At 41.7% G+C, this 17881-nt stretch overlaps 1 protein-coding gene across 34 annotated transcripts in view; it reads left to right on the top strand.

The window, feature by feature from the left end:
• ABI3BP (ABI family member 3 binding protein) overlaps window positions 1-17881 on the top strand; it is a 500595-nt gene that overhangs the window by 191974 nt on the left and 290740 nt on the right. For all 34 annotated transcript variants that reach the window (XM_068268431.1, XM_068268429.1, XM_068268426.1 and 31 more), the window contains exon 6: window positions 3915-3976. In XM_068268431.1, coding sequence (XP_068124532.1) covers window positions 3915-3976 — 62 coding nt within the window. The remainder of the gene's footprint in view (window positions 1-3914; window positions 3977-17881) is intronic.

The raw sequence follows: 17881 nt of genomic DNA, 5'->3' as shown, positions 1-17881 counted from the left end.
TTCATTGACAGGAAAGTGTTTTATTGCTGTAATTACTTATCAGTGAGAGTTATGCTATAGTCTGACCCAGTCTGACCCGGTTCCGACCCAGACAGAAACTTGTCACGTGCATACCTGATGTTTAATTCTTTCAAGCAGAGAAAGAAAAAAAGGAACACAGCCTAGGTATTTGTGTGCTTGGCACTGTACATATGTATACACGTCACATCAGTTGTCCTTTAAGCATAGGTTACTTAATTTACCAAATTAAGCCTGTGCTTACTTTTGCAATAAAAATGCGGAAACTGCATTTGAATGAAGGTGTGCGAACCGAATTTTATCTGATACTAATTTACCAAATAGTCCTTATATATTTAAAAAATTATTATGTTCTGAATGACCATCTTATTTAGCTTCTAACTTCAATCGATTAGTCCCCCAGACATAGGCATAATAGAGTAGTGAAGCTGTCTCCTTCCATTATTAATATAAGTAGACAGAACAATAAACAGTAACTCTGCTTTAATAAATGTATTGGTGCCTCTTTGTACAATCATGTTTTTATGTACACCACTTCCTGAAGAGATGGTATGGGAATCCCAGCCGGGTCAGTTAGTAAATTCAGGACACTGTTTGGGACAGACTAGGTCTTGCCTTACCCTCTGGTTCCACTCTATGGTTGACACAACTAAAGCTATGCCCCTGTATCCAGCTGGTGCTGGTAACATTCAGTGTGGTGGGTGCAAGAAAAAAGGGCCCATCTGGATAGCGAAATGGCACCGGTGGATAACGAAATTTCGATAACAATAAACCTTGTTAACAAAACTGATTAACGCTAAATACATTTTTAACCACTTAAGCTCTCAGTCGTTTTCACTTTATGCATCCGAGCAATGTTCACCTCCCATTCATTAGCCTATAACTTTATCACTACTTATCACAATGAACTGATCTATATCTTGTTTTTTCCACCACCAATTAGGCTTTCTTTGGGGGGTACATTTTGCTAAGAGCTACCTTACTGTAAATGCATTTTAACAGTAAGAATAAGAGAAAAATGAAAAAAATTCATTATTTGTCAGTTTTCGGCCATTATAGTTTTAAAATAATACATGCCTCCATAATTAAAACCCATGTATTGTATTTGCCCATTTGTCACGGTTATTTCACCATTTAAATTATGTCCCTATCACAATGTATCGCGACAATATTTTATTTGGAAATAAAAGAGCATTTTTTCCGTTTTGCATCCATCACTATTTACAAGCTTATAAAAAAAATAGAGAGAAATATTTCATCTTTACATTGATATTTAAAAAGTTTAGACCCTTAGGTAAATATTTATGTGTTGCTTTTTTTTTATAGTAATGTTTTTGTTTTTTTTATTAAACATTTTATGTGGGCATTTTTGGGAGGGTGGGATATAAATAGTGTTTTATTTGGGGAAATATTTGTGTATTGTAATGTTTTTTTACTTTTACTTGTAGTTTTACTTTTTGGCCACAAGATGGCAAACTCTATTTTGTTTACATGACGTCACTCTAAGCGTACAATGTACGCTTAGAGGGACATAGCTTCAGAAAAAGCGAAGCTTCCGAGAGAAGCTGTCGCTTTTTCAGCGGGGGAGAGGAATCAGTGATCGGGCACCATAGCCCGATACATTGATTCCTGGGCTACCGAATCCGCGGCCTGGAATGCGCATGCACGCGCGCGATCGGCCGCGGGAGCGCGCCTGTCCTCCTTGACGTTTTTATACGTCAAGGAGGACAAAGTGGTTAAACAGACAGGCGATAACGAAAAGATATTAACGTTAAAAATAGTTCCGTAATTCAACAATACAGCTGTAACGATTGGTGTCAGCAACACAGATTTTTCTGATTATTGTTGATCTGCAGTATCACCAATAATACAGATGCTATACCTGATTATGTGGTGATCTGCAAAATAACCAATAATACTAGTATAGCTAGACACAGGACACCCAATGTGGTATTGTGTTTGGTGCAACAGTAATTGGAGAAGTTATCTCCCGAGGAGTGGGAGATACAGACAATACTGCAGCCAAGGATCCCCTGAGGGGCAGGGGATTCGGACTGTGCTGCAGCCAGTGGACACCTGAGAAGCAGGGACCACTGACGGTGTTGGAGAATATGATCACCTGAAAAACAGGTGATCAAGACTAAGCTAGACTAAGCTATAGTCTAGGAACCCCTAAGGAGCAGGGAATTCAGACCCTACTGCAGCCAAGAATTCCCTGAGGAGCAGGGAATTCAGATTATACTGCAGCCTGTGGACACCTGAGGACCAGGGACCACTGACTGTGCTGCAAGGGTGGTCACTGGTGGAATGAGTGATTATGACTGTACTACAGCCAAGGATTCCCTGAGGAGCAGGGAATCAGACTGTACTGCAACCAGTGGACCCCTGAGGAGCAGTACCCACTGACTGTGCTGCAAGATGATCTCCTGAGGAGCAGGTGATCAAAAGAATCTGCTTGCAGCTAACAGACACCTGAAGAGCAAGTGTCATAGACAATACAGCAAGGCTGATCACCTAATGGTTAGGTGACAGCCCTAAAGGATTCCCTCACTAGTGGCAGACCCATTAGTGAGGACAGAAAGTCAGACAAGCAAGGTCAGCAACGTACGGACAGATACAGTACAGAAGCGGAAGACTGATTCGGTATCGAGGTACAGGCAGTGTCGGCAACGGTTATGAGATAGGCAGAAGTACCGAATCAGTAAGCAAGAGAGTAGTCAGGAAGGCCAGAGGTCATAACAGGTAAACAGTGGTAACAACAATATCCTAGTCTAGGTGTGAAGTCCTTGGTTTCAACACCTAGGAACTAGACTAACAGATGAACAGTAGCGATATAGCAATATCCTAGTCTAGGTGTGAAGTCCTTGGTTTCAACACCTGGGAACTAGGCTAACGAATGGTACACAAGTCTCACAATACAATAGTACTTTAAGCTATCAACGGAATCTGACTAAGTGTGAATTCCCAGCTCCGGCTGGTTCTAACACACTGTAAGATCTGACTAGGGTCTGAGCGCTCACACGTAAGCATTCGCAACAGCAGACAACTTGCCACTGACAGCTAAGTCCTATAAATACCCAGAGCGCTCCACAGCGCTGCCCCAGTCACTCAGCCAATCCGCCTGGCGTGCGCGCGTATCTCTTAATCTGTGTGCACTAGAAGGACCAGGCGAACCAGCAGCATGTAGCTGCGCGGCAGAAGCCGCCGGCTGGAACGCGGAGATGGCCGCCATGCCGCTTGCCCATGCGGCGGCATCTCTGCTATTCTTTACAACAGCTTAACCCAACCCTACTCTCACACAGAACCCTCCCCTGGTGGTGTCTAAACCTAACCACTCCCCTGGAGGTGCCTAATCCAAACCACCCCCTTGGTAGTACCTAACCCTAACCACCCCCCGGTGGTGCCTAACCCTAACCACTCCCCCTGCAAAAACACCCTTACACACATAGAAATGTTAATATCTTTGATAACGTAAAATCTGTACATACAAACTAAATAATATGACCAAAACTATAACAATGCAAGCTTCTAAAACGATAACCTATTTCAAAAACTTTAGTGTTCTAATGTTGTTAACGATATTTATCGGGCACCCTTTTTTCTGCTTTGGGCGCCGTATTAACGATAAATGCATTAGAGTCTATGGTGGTGCTTTTTTTCATCCACTACCCGCCGGCGTCCTTTTTTCATGCATCCAGTGTCATGACAGTCCAAGGTTCTATCATGAATGTCCCAAAATGTATGTGTTTATTCGTGATTACTGGAATGTAGAGTCTGCAGACATATGGAAGATACAATGGTAAAAACAACATTGAAGCATAAAATTGCCATTTGTTGAATGATATTTCTATGCTCATTTAAAGGATTTCTTGTGAAAACATATCTTGTTTTTACAGCAAAGGGTAAAGAAAATGGAAATCTAGAAAACACATACAAAATTCCAAAAGGCACTTTACAGGTATGTTTAAATAATTATACAAGGACTTGATAGATAACTACAAACACTGATGTTAGTCAAATACTGTGTGAATTATAGTAGCTATTTATTCTGACTGAGGACCACTCGTGCAAAAAGTAGAGGTGATTTGTAAAAGCTGCAGCAACCAATAAGATTTCAGTTTCAGAAATGCAGTTTTATGTTTCTCTTTTTCATTGCATGCTTGCATTATCACATCTTCATTGTAATATAGTGATCTAAGGTATATACAGTATATGCTACTGGCATGTACGGGAGATAAATCCATATTTGTAAGGGAAGAATTATATATAACAGGGAAAATTAATGTGTGTGTGTGTGTGTGTGTGTGTGTGTGTGTGTGTGTGTGTGTGTGTGTGTGTGTGTGTGTGTGTGTGTGTGTGTGTGTGTGTGTGTGCGTGCTTGTGTGCAAATGTTTGATGTGCGCAAAAGTGTGTCTGTCATATGGAAATGATGATTATTCTGTGATTTCAATATTCAGAGATGAGGGCTATTACTTGGAAATCCAGTAGGATTGTCTGCATTTCAATGTATGCATTCTGTTATATAAATAGGTTTGGGGAATATGTTCTATGAGGTGATGGACCTAAATGATGGGAGTGCTTGTATCAGTGTCAGAATATGCTATGGAGTAAATAAAGGTTTAATATATTCCTGCAATGTTGTGTTCGTTTCATATACGGGTACATTTAGGAGTTCTGCAGTTGATTTGGGTGCAATCAATTACTGGTAGTTGTAATATCCATAATATCTCACCATATCCATCATATCCATCATATCTTCCCTCCTCACATTAACCTCACCTCTGTGGACTTTGTAACACTTACCTCCCCCCTCTCTACACCTAATGGTAACTTTTCCAGTAACCTCCCTCCCATCAAAGGAGTAGCTAAGGAGCTTTGGCCCCAGTGCAAGTTTTACATTGCCCCCCCCCCCCCCCACCCCCAAGTATTCTAGACATAATAATTCATATGGCGCCACAAAACCTGCCAAAGACATGCACAGTATGAGAGGTGTAAGCAGAGGAGGGGAGCAGGTGGTTAATGATTACCACTATTCAAAGCATATATAGAAGTGATCATTACCAGCATAGCACCTTGTGATAAGCTAAGCTAATACTGGGGTTGAGGGAGGGCCCCTAGTGGGACCCTCTGGTCCAAGGACCCCAGTACAGTTGCAACCTCTGCATCCCTTTATTGCTACACCACTGCCTCTTACTACTTTATTACCAAACATTAACCCTCAGGGCTCATCTATATTATAGCCAAACCCTGTACCTGTACCCTCACACTAACTTACCAGCACCAGCGCTGTTTACGTTCAGCTACTGTGTAGTCATGGATGGATGTCTTTTTTCAACTAAACTGTGTAACTATGTTACGCCATCCCCCACTATGTGGGTTCAGCTACAATGTTGCCAATCTCATTACCATTCCATGCGATCGGCTTTATCGTACCCAAGCCAATGCATCCAATGTAACCCCTTGGTGCACCACAGCTAGAAATTAGTATTTTGGTCTATTCTGGTGCCATCTTGTGACAACCATCACTTGCGACTAAATCAAATGATCCATTCATTCACATCTTTCATTTTATATGACCCAAATATTGTAAAATACAGTACAAGGACAACAAATTAAACAAATCACGTTTGTGCTTTCATGAGGGATGGATTGTTTGATAGCATACTGTGTGGGTAATATCTGAATGGAATATTCTTCTGTTTTCTTGTACATGTTGCCATGCATAGCAGCTGTTATCATGAAATTTTTGGTTTCCCATAACTCATGTCTTTTCCAGGATATTGTATAAATAGTTTTAGTGATTGTTCTGGCTTCATTTGTGGCTGTGTTTAATAATGTAGTTGGATAGTTTTTTTCTCTGAATTTGTATGGATAATGTTTGCTTTTGTTTTGAAATCTCTGGTTTTGGTCAAATGTTTTGTAGTTTACAGGAATTGTCAGCATGGTATGTTGGTTTTCCAGGCCTTCAGGTATGCAGTATTGAAATCAATATAGCGAATAGCATCATTGTTTGTGAGGTCCTGTTCCCCCACAGCGTGTCACAGACCACATAGGAAAATGACAGTGTTGGTCTGTGTGTTTGTGATTTTTGGAGCACTTGCAAAGTCCAACTATTGCACCAAATGCAGCATGAAGGTCATTTCCAGTTTGGCAAGAATCACTTTGCACTAGTAGGAAAAGGCAGTGGCATAGCTAAGGAGCTTTGGGGTCCCAGTGCAAGTTTTACATCGAACCCCCTAAGCATACTATACATAACAATTCATATGGTGCAAAAAAACAACCAGTCCACAGTATGTGGGGTGTAAGCAGAGGAATGGAACAATTTGTTAATGATTACCACTATTCAAAGCATAAATAGAAGTTCTCATTATCAACATAGCAACATTGAAGAGCGAATACTGTGGTTGAGGGAGGGCCCCTAGTGGGACACTCTGGTCCAAGGGCCCCTGTGTGATAGCAACCTCTGAAGCTATTGCTACGGGAATGGCTATTGCACTGGAGAAAGCTATGGAACCCCTTAATCACACACAATGCAAGAAGTGGATCAGATTGTGCAAAGTGGGAAGAAGGACTGCATTATTTTCAACAAATAGAATTCCATGATCTAAGCCTAACTGTAGCTTATCGTATGTGTCGTAAATGTATCAAACCATAATGCCTATTTCTTATTTAATGAAGTGAATTGGTGATTAAAATGCACAAAGTTTGTCCATTACTAGTCTGTATTCAAATAATCACTAATGCAATAACTGTGCCCTAATATGACCCAGGCAAGTGCTGCAAACTTTTGCCACTACATAAAAGAAAAACTTAACAAATCCTTTGCAGATTATTATGTAGTATTTATGTAGCGCCAGCATCTTCCACAGTGCTTTACAAAGAATATATAGGGCCTGATTCACAAAGCGGTGCAAAGTGTTTGCACGCCTGTGAAAAGCCCCTTATCACGCCTAAACTCAGTTTAGGCGTGATAAAATGAAACTCGCGCGAAATTCCCGCGTGCAAAGCTTTGCACGGTGCAGTTCGTGCGATGCGCCCATTAAACCCTATGGGCGTTGCACGCGGAATTACGCGATTGCGCGCGTAAAACTTTGCGCGCAGGACTTTGCGCGCGATAAAGAGCACAAATCGGTGCTAACTCAGCAGTGCAAAGCTTATCACGCCTAAAGTCTTTTAGGCGTGATAACTGAGTTATCACCGCTTTGTGAATCAGGCCCTTAGTCTTGTCGCTAACTGTCCCTCAGAGGAACTCACAACCTAATCCCTACTATAGACATATGTCCATCCTAATCAAGGGCCAATTTAGAGGGAAGCCAATTAACCTATGTGCATGTTTTGGGATGTGAGAGGAAACATCAGTACCCAGAGGAAACCCACACAGACACAGGTAGATCATACAAAATCTGTACAGTAAGTGCTCTGGTTGGGATGCAAACCAGGGACCCATCACTGCAAGGCAAGGGTGTTATCCACTAAGCCACTGTGCTGCCCAGTGTCTCCAGGTTTCCAGGATTTTTTATATTCTCTGATCTGCAGTCCAGGAGAAGCTTAGCATATCAGATGCTGTATAGTGTAGTATATCCTGCAGTCTGCAAACATTTTCTTTGTAGGGAGTGTTAATGGAAAAGCAAGAAATGTGTATGTCCTTGTAAGATAATCAACTGAGACAATGATGTTACCCGATTTATCTCACATCTAAGTGTAACATTTGTTTGGGAATTGTAAGTGTATTTGCTTATTTATTCATGTTTGCAAGCATTTGGAGGCTCATGTAGTGCTGATTTTGTTTTTTATTATTTCATTTTTACTGTGCCAGCTGTTTCCAGCGTTTACATAGCAGCACACATGTGGAACGAATATCACAACAGCATTAGGGCTACAAGTACAGAGAAATATGATGTTGCTGCAGCATTTCTAATAAGAACAGTTTAAGATTTATAATGCTGGGTTTGTGTAATAAAGTGTATTTTCCCTAAACTAAGATTTCCTGGCCTTTCCTTTTTTTTCCCTCATACCAGAGGATTACAATGCTGGAAACATTATAAAAATTTGGTTTAAGCTCCTACAACCCATTCCCCAGGATCTGCATTTTAATGTATTAGGGTGGAATAACTAATTAACTTTGGAGCAAATTTATAAACTGATGGATCTGGGAAGACATGCAAGCCAGGAACTGCTGGGATTAGTCAGCAGTCACTGGAAACATCACCAAGGTGTAATGTAGAAATGGTACTAGCAACTGCTGATTTGCTAGTCAGCACCTTTGTTTACATTCCCTTTGACCAACCACAGGCTTTATTATGTCTGATTGGCTACCGCCCAGTACTCAAAGGAACTGACTAATCAGTGCCTGTGGGGGCTCCTCATGGGTGAAGTTACCATAGTCGTTCTAAGCACAGCCACTCCTTTAAAGAGCAAAATTATATTACGATAAAGGGTCTTTAGAGCATCATATCATATAATAATGTATATTATTGTTTACTTTATTAAAGAAACTGATAGCTGCCTCTTATCAAAACAGTGGCAAAGTGAAGCCTTAGTGAATCAGCTGGTGAGCGTTAGTACGCATTTTTTCCATAGCAGTACATTGTGAAAAAGATTTCAGGGTACTTTTCCATTAGCCGGGTGCATCTGATAGGTGGCGCTAATTACATTAATAGTCACGTAACAAAAGTGCAATGTAACCGATTCTATTGAGTTTTTTACTGGCCGTCTCGCTGCGGCCAAATGTATTATCAAAAGTGAGTTAATTGAATTCAATTAAGCCGGCGGCAATGTAACAGATGAAGCCACCGGCTTCGGCTCTCGCTCTCCTCCCCCTTGCCTCTCTCCTATACAATACTGGCAGCCGGCGGGGACACGCGTGTCCCCCCAGAGTCGTCTGTTGCAGCAGGGAATCCTGCCATTTGTTCTTGCAGAGCGGGTGCTGGCAGAAGCAATGTCTGCAGCCTCCCCGCTCTGCTTGTTTTCTTGAGACAAACGACTCTCGGGGACATGCATGTCCCCCGGCTGCCAGTGTTCTATAGGAGTGAGGCAGGGGGAGGAGAGGAGGCAGAGCCGAAGCCGGCGGCTTTATCTGGTACATTGCTGCCGGCTTAATTGAATTCAATTAACTCATTTGGCTGCAGCAAGATGGCCAGTAAAAAACACAATAGAATCGGTTGCATTACACTTTTGTTACATGACTATTAATGTAATTAGCGCCACCTATCGGATGCGCCCGGCTGATGGAAAAGTACCGACTTCAGTTATAACGCGTTATGTGTGAAAGGCGCCATAGGAAAACATGGGCCTTACTTTGAAAATCAGTTTTCTTTCAGTTATAACTGGGAGCAACTGGTTAAGTGTAAATGGGGCCTAACATTTTTTTTGTAGACCAGCCGAGATCTATATACCACATGTATATACCATAGTATAGTACAAGTTAAACATGCTTTACATTTTACACTGTTATTTAGATCATTTAAATGTTGTAACAGTATTTCTGTTGATCAGTAAAGAAGCTACAGAGTCTCTGCATAACAGTTTTCAAGTTTCAAGACTGAACTAATTATCTGTGGAAAAGCATCTGTGAACTCTTTGGGAGAGGGAGACATTGCTAAGCCATGAAATATATTGTATGCTTGATAGATGTTACAAATTAAGAGTAATATAAAAACTATCACATGCAAACAATTTCTAAGACAAGATTTACTGTACATATTCATAAAATAAAATGCACATTACAAACAATAATGCAAATAAATATACACAAGGTATAATATACTATATATATTTTTGTTAAAGCTATACATGTAGTAGACAGACCATATTATACACTCAGTGACCAATTTATTAGGTATGGCTTGCTAGTATTGGCTTGGAAGACGTTTTGCCTTTAGATTTGCCTTAATTCTTCATATTATAGATGTAACAAGGTTTTGGAAAAATTCCTCAGATTTTTGTCCATATTGACATGATAGCATTACACAGTTGCTGCAGAGTTTTGGGCTGCACATCCATTATGTAAATCTCTCATCCACCACAAACCCAAAAAGTGCTCAATTGGATTGAGATCTGTGACTTTGTGTCCTGTTCAAGAAACAATTTTGAGATGTGAGGTTTGTGACACAGTGCATTATCCTACTGGAAGTAGCCATCAGAAGAAAGGTACACTATGGTCATAAACATGGTCAACAACAATACTCAGGTAGCGAGTGGCATGTAAACAATGCTCAGTTGGTAATAATGAGCCCAAAGTGAACCAAAGAAATATGTCCTCTACACCATGACACCAGCACTAGCTGTGACAGAAGGCAGGATAGATCCATGCTTTATGTTGTTTACGTCAAACTCTGACCCTACTGTAAGAATTTCCCAGCTGAAATTGACTCATCAGACAGGCAACTTTTTTTTTCCCAATCTTGTATTGTCCAATTTTGGTGAGCAGGTGGAAATTGTAGCTTCAGTTTCCTGTTTTTAGCTGACTGGTGTGGCACCCAGTGTGATCTTCTGCTGCTGTAGCACAACTGATTCAAGGCTTCCCATGGCTTCCCACGTACCGTTCTTTCTATGTAAGCATTTGCCATGTTCAAAGTGGTGAAGCCTTTTCCCCTATATTTTGTAGAACAAGCGCGTTCACCTTTCTTTAAATGTGCGAAGTTTCCCTTATACATCTAGGGTCAATTTAGAGTAAAAACAGTTAGTCTATGAGTATGCTTTTGAGATGTAAGCGGAAAACAGAGCACCTGCAGAAATGCCCCATAAAAACAAAGAGAATATGCAGATAGAACAATAGAACATGTAGATTGTGTCCTAGCTGCAAATTATACATAGGACATTAGCACCACGTGGTAAGCATGCTGCTTCTCTGTTAACAAGCATCCACATCTATTTTCTGTTGTGAGTTGAGATGTTTCTGTACAGTTCAGCACAAAAGGATTACATGTCTCTACAAAAATAGTACTGCTTTGATGACTGGGCCTAACTAGCTTTAAGTTTCAATCCTGGTGTTACTAAGTACAGAACTGGAAGGCGCCAAGTCTTCTTCCATGACACGGCACTTATCAGTCCAAAGCTGTGCACTGAATGAGTGGAGGAATCAGTTTCAGCTGTATTATTTTTACCCTGAATGTATTGTTTATGTATACTGTTTGTGTGGGTTTATGTCCTGCACGTAATGTGCGCCAAAAGGTCTACAGGCAGATGTTCCTTTTGTGAATGGTAGAATCCAGGCTCATTTGCTTAAATTAAAATCTTCAGAATATATTGGCTTGAGGTTGGTCTGCAAAACAAAGATGCATAATCATATCTGTCCTTGTTACATGAAAAACACAGAGATCTGTTGTAAATTGGAAACAGGACTTGTAAAAAAGCACTCTAATTGTTGAATATAGTGCATTTTCCAGGCCAGATGTCACACACAGATATATTTTCATTAAAATGGGTTGACATTTGTTGCCAAAATTGTGCAAGGATGGGAAGTGTTGGCCAAAGATCAGGCCAGAGAAGGCACAATTCTCATATATTTATCATACATTCTACTTGTTTTCATTAAAAACTGATTCCACTATTTTAGGTGTGTTGCAATAATAACATCACAATGAGCGATAGATTTTTTTTGTATTTATTTTGTGTTTTATATAGCACTATCATTGCTATAAGTACCTTTACAAAGGATATTGTAATAATAGTGTCAGCAGGATAACAGGTTTCCAATTATGTGGTGATCCTCAGTATCACCAATAATACAGATACTATATCTGATTATATGGTGATCTGCAGAATCACCAATAATACAGGAATAGTAAGCAAATGGCGTGTAAGACATGACAAAGTCACTCGCTTTATTGCACAAAGTGTAGTGATTGATGCAAACAGTAATTTTCTGATAGATCCTCAGCGGTAACCTCACCAGTGGCAATGGAGGTTGCAGATAGAACCACAGCGATAACCTCACCAGTGGCGAGGGCCCACTGGTGAGAGAGAATAGTCGGACAGATCAGGTAGGCAACAGACAGGCGTACAAGGTACAGAATCGGCAGGCAGAATGAAAGTGGAGTTCAGGCAAAAGTCGGCAACTAGATCAAATGGGCAGAAGTACAGAATCACAAGGAAGAAAGAATGGACAGAGCAGGCAAAGAGTCATATACAAATAAATAACACAGTAATAAAGTTATAAATATAGCTATCAAACAATTCCTATCTTGTGTGAAATCCCCAGTTTCCTCCCGGATCAAAGCACACGGAACTATCTAAGGTCTGAGCGCTAACACGAAGTATTCGCAACAACAGACAATGAGCAAATGACATCTCCCAGCTTAAATACAGAAAGCAAGCTCAAACCGCCCGCCCAGAGGGCTGGACCAATCGGTAGCATGTGATTGGCAGGTTGTTGTCAGCTGACTGCAAGATCAGCTGACCCGTCTCCTCAGATTATAAAGGTCCTGCCGCCCCGCCCGCCAGCATGCTGACCTAATCTAATGTGCAGAGGAGAGACCTGTCCTGCCAGGGGCTGTACAAGATGACTGAGAGGATGCGGCCGCCGCTGGGGTGACGTCAGACGCGGAAGCGGCGGCCGCAGCACTCTCCACTGGTGAGGTAATCCTGCTATCCCTGACAGTTATAGTCTTGCCCATAACTGTCCCTTTAAAGAGGCTCACAAGAAAGTCCCTACCACAGCCATTTAGCCATCATAATCTAAGGCCAGCTTTTTTTAAGGGGGGGGGGGGGAGCTGCCTGTATGTTTTTGATATTTGGGAGGAAACTGGAGTGCCCCAAAGAAACCCATGGAAACACAGGGAAAATACAAACTCCATCCAGATGGTGTCCTGGCCCAAAGCTGCAAAGCTGCTCTGTACTATGCCGCCTACATACTATGGTGTTGCTGTTAGTGTAAGTTCATATCAGCTGCACAATAAATCATGTTTTGAGTCGCTGACCCACAAAGAGTATGCAAATCATCTGTCCTGAATTTACTCTGCCTAACTTAAACTAGCTAAATATCTGTCCCAGTTGTTTGACCTTAACATGAAATTTCAGACCCTGAAGTCAGTAAATAAGCCATCATTTTGATGGTTTGGTGCAAAGTATTCGGTAGGGCTGCAGATTATAAAAGAATGTGAAAATGTTTTCATTTTATTTATGATTTTATGCTAAGCATCGTAGTAGCAAAAACTATTGACAACAAGCAATTATGATGGCTAACTTAGCAACTGTTTTGGCAATCAAATACATAACATAAAAAATGAGTGAATATTTGGACACTTTCTTCTGCATTGGTTTCTGGGTAAAACCTGGTTTCACAGAGCAAAGCAAGTAAACTGGGCAGAAGCATTATGGTAAAATAGGCCCCACATAAAATGCAATGTTAATTGTGGCTATGGCGGTACTTAGGGGGGTAATTTGGGCCTGCAGCACCTGATACATTTCATAATTAGGAGGCACAGATATCAACAGAGAGGTGGTCCATATTTCAGTAGAAATTTGTGAGAGGCTGGGTTAGGATTAAGCATCAAGAGAGGTAGAGTATAAATAGGGTTAGACCTCTGGAGAAGCAACATTGCGGAACATGTTAGGGAGCATGGGGGGACGCTGGGTCCAGCCACACACACCAATAGGTAAATCAGATTAATTCTTATGCACATTTTGGTCAGCTGCTTTCATATTATTTTCATGGCGCAGAGGAAAAGCTACTAGTAAATTGTGACCAGGTGTCTGCATTGTTCACAGATTTCCTTACTATTGAGTTGTCTGGTATAATGGTTAAGGGCTCTGCCTCTGACACAGGAGACCAGGGAATCTTGGCTCTGCCTGTTCACTAAGCCAGCACCTATTCAGTAGGAGACCTTAGGCAAGTCTCCCTAATACTGCTACTGCCTATAGAGCGCGTCCTGTGGCTGCAGCTCTGGCGCTTTGAGTCCACCAGGAGAAAAGCGCGAAATAAATGTTATTTGTCTTGTCTTGTCTGAGTGCTTATTTAGGCAATATTCAACTTGTTCATTTGGTTGTGAGACTTATTGATTTTGCACATTGTATACATGTACAGTTTGTTACCCTTTACCCCCATGTGCTTATAGGTTTTGAATTGTCTTTAAATATCTTTTCCCCAATAAAGTTTACATAGTTTTGCATCATAGTTTGGTATCAGGCTTTGTTTGGAGATGATTGTGGTCCAACATGGATGCCTTTCTCTTATATGATTAGGGTTATGTTTAGCGATAATAAAATATCAGTAAACATTACTGATATCCTACTATCATATTTCCATTTGCCCAATAGTAGAATATCAGTAATTTTAACGATATTTGGAGCACCCAAATTACAGCTGTCCCTTCTTTACATGTATGCTTCGGGGGGTCCCACTCCTTGCAAAATAGGGGGAAGCTAAAGTGGCAATCCCTTCATGTTATTATATTATGAGGTGCAGGTTAGATTTTTATATTAAAGTGGAGAACTGTTATGTTGAATGTTGTCTTTCAAGGCTATAAATGTGACATTAAATCGTTAAAGTGACTTGAAGTGAGTACAGGTACATAAAATCACTGGTGACATTACATCCTGCCCATCCTTATGTACTAAATAGCAGTGCACATTTCTATAACTTCTTTGCTGAGACCTATTTCTCCCAATGAATACAGTTAGATGGTAAGTGGGTAGGTATTTGTTTTTACATCCCACCATTGCCCCACATGAGAGCTCATCAGCCTCTACAGTGGTACCGAGAATGCAGCATGATATGTCTGGAGGTTATGGCTGCCCCTCCACTATGAGTTCATGTGGGCAGAACAGGATCATCTTGGGCTCAGTTTTACAATACAGTCTGCTGCCTCTTTTGGTTTGTTAGTGATGTGGTCCCCCAGTATGCCTCAGAGATTTCATTAATGAGAGTAGTAAACATGATCTGTTTCATATTAGGATATCAGCCTCAGTTTTACCCTCTTCTGTTTTCTACATAACATGAAAATGTCTCTGTAATATGATACTGTGGTTCTCAGTCTTTGTCATATGGCATGGTGTTATTCCATCTCTGTAATATGGCAGTGTGGCTACCCAGTCTCTGTAATATTGCATGGTAGTTACTCAGTCTCTACAATGTGGCACTGTGGTTACTCTGGAATATGGCATGTTAGTTACTCAATCTTTTTAATATGGCATGGTAGTCCCTCAGACTCTGTTATAAGGCATGATAGATCCTCAGTCTCTGTAATATGGCATGGTAGTTCCTCAGTTTCTACAATATGACAATGTGGTTACTCAGTCTCTGGAATATGGCATGTTAGTTCCTCAGTCTTTGTAATATGGCATGGTAGTCCCTCAGTCTCTGTAATATGGCACAATGGTTACTCAGTCTTTGTAAAACGACATGGTAGTAGTTCATCAGGCTCTGTAGTATGGCACTGTTGTAACTCAATCTCTGTAATATGGCATGATAGATCCTCAGTTTCTGTAATAAAGCATTGTGGTTACTCATTCTCTGTAATATGGCATTTTAGTTATTCAGTCTCTGTTATATGACATGGTAAGTCCTCAGTCCTCAATCTGATGGCTAAATGTAAAATGATTCCTATCAAACTTGACAACAGATCAACACATGCTATATAACTGCTTTTAAACACATTGAAAATATATTCAAATTTTTAGTAATTGGATTTGTTTTGCATTGATTGGATGACTATTAGGTGTGATGAGCTCCCCACAGGCAAAGACTTTAGTGTACCGGAGGCCAGCAGACTGTGTGCATACCTTGGACTGTGGTTACTTAGTCTCTCTGTGGTTACTCAGTCTCTGTTGTATTGCTCCGTGGTTACTCAGTAGAGATGGGCCGAACCTCCGATTTTAGCGGAAGGTTCGGTTCGCGTAAAAGTTCGATGGGGAGGCGAACTTTGCAAAATAGAAAAAATTATGCTGGCCACAAAAGTGATGGAAAAGATGTTTCAAGGGGTCTAACACCTGGAGGGGGGCATGGCGGAGTGGGATACATGCCCAAAGTCCGGGGAAAAAATCTGGATTTGACGCAAAGCAGCGTTTTAAGGGCAGAAATCACATTGAACGCTAAATTGCAGGCCTAAACTGCTTTAAAACATCTTGCATGGGTATACATCAATCAGGGAGTGTAATTAGAGTTCTGCTTCACACCGACACACCAAAATTTACTGTGTAAGGCACCGCAAACAGCTGTTTGCGTAGTGACGGCCGTGCTGGACTGATGCGCAACATGGCCAGAGTGCAGGCCGTGGCAGTTTTCCAGCCCATATGGTCGCCGGGCTGTGGTAGCTCAATGATAGAACAGTGACTGTCCAGTTGATCAAATTTGGTCTGGCCACAATGAATCAACGACCTTATTATCTTCTTGTATGTAGGTAAGCATAGGTAGGAGTCCCAGTATAGGTAGGCATAGGTAGGTGCCTCAGTAGTTAGCTAGGCATAGGTAGGAGTCCCAGTATAGGCAGGTAGGTTCCTCAGTAGTTAGCTAGGCATAGGTAGGAGACCCAGTATAGGTAGGTAGGCATAGGTAGGTGTCCCAGTAGTTAGCTAGGCATAGGTAGGAGACCCAGTATAGTTGGTAGGCATAGGTAGGTGCCTCAGTAGTTCGCTAGGCATAGGTAGGAGTCCCAGTATAGGTAGGTAGGTGCCTCAGTAGTTAGCTAGGCATAGGTAGGAGACCCAGTATAGGTAGGTAGGCATAGGTAGGTGTCCCAGTAGTTAGCTAGGCATAGGTAGGAGACCCAGTATAGGTAGGTAGGTGCCTCAGTAGTTAGTTAGGCATAGGTAGGAGACCCAGTATAGGTAGGTAGGCATAGGTAGGTGTCCCAGTAGTTAGCTAGGCATAGGTAGGAGACCCAGTATAGGTAGGTAGGTGCCTCAGTAGTTAGCTAGGCATAGGTAGGAGACCCAGTATAGGTAGGTAGTGTCAGTGAGCAACACACACAAAAAAACACATCAGGAAAACATTAGCTCTCAAAAGAGCTGTTGAGGGGTGCTATTTTAGCAATAACAATCAGTCAGTAGCAAACCAAGAGCCTAACTAATCTTTCCCTAGGAGAAAAAATCTGCAGCAGCTCTCCCTAGTCTGTCTATTTGCAGCAGGCACACGAGTGAGTGTCATGGCCAGCGAGCCTGCCTTATATAAGGGGGGGTGGGGCTCCAAGGCTTAGTGTAGCCTGAATGGCTACAATGTGCCTGCTGACTGCGATGCAGAGGGTCAAAGTTGACCCTCATAGTGCATTATGGGGCGAATCGAACTTCCGCAAAAGTTCGCCTGATCCAGGCGAACGCGAACCCCCAAAGTTCGCCTGGAACCGTTCGCCGGCGAACCGTTCGGCCCATCTCTATTACTCAGTCTCTGTAATGTAACATGGCAGTTCCTCAGTTTCTGTAATATGCCATTGTGGTTACTTAGTCTCTGTTTTATGGCACAGTGGTTCTTCAGTCTCTGTAGTATGGCCCTGAGATTGCTCAGTCTCTGTAATATGACATAATAGTTCCTTAGTCTCTGTAAGATGGCCCTGTGCTACTTGGTCTGTGTAATATGGCACTGTGCTACTTGGTCTATGTAATATAGCACTGTGCTACTTGGTCTGTGTAATATGGCACTGTGGGTACACAGTCTCTGTAATATTGCCCCGTGGTTACTCAGTCTCTGTAATATAACATGGCAGTTCAGATTTAAACCTAGATGATGCCGTCCACATTACTTCCAGACCACTACTTGTGGAGAGAGTCACAAAGCTGTGTTCCACATTGTGCTTCATGTGACTCCAAAGCCTTCGGAAGAAGGAAGCATTGGAGTCAGGTGAAGAGCGATGTAGAATGCAGCTTCGTGACTCTCTCCACAAGTAATAGTGCCGAGGTGCTTTGGACAGCATTATCCCGGTTTCTGAAT

The sequence above is a fragment of the Hyperolius riggenbachi genome, chromosome 2, assembly GCF_040937935.1.
Source record: "Hyperolius riggenbachi isolate aHypRig1 chromosome 2, aHypRig1.pri, whole genome shotgun sequence".
In the NCBI taxonomy this organism is placed as follows: Eukaryota; Metazoa; Chordata; class Amphibia; order Anura; family Hyperoliidae; genus Hyperolius; species Hyperolius riggenbachi.
The sequence above is the reverse complement of the archived record's forward strand: the minus strand, read 5'-3'. Positions and strand labels throughout refer to the sequence as shown.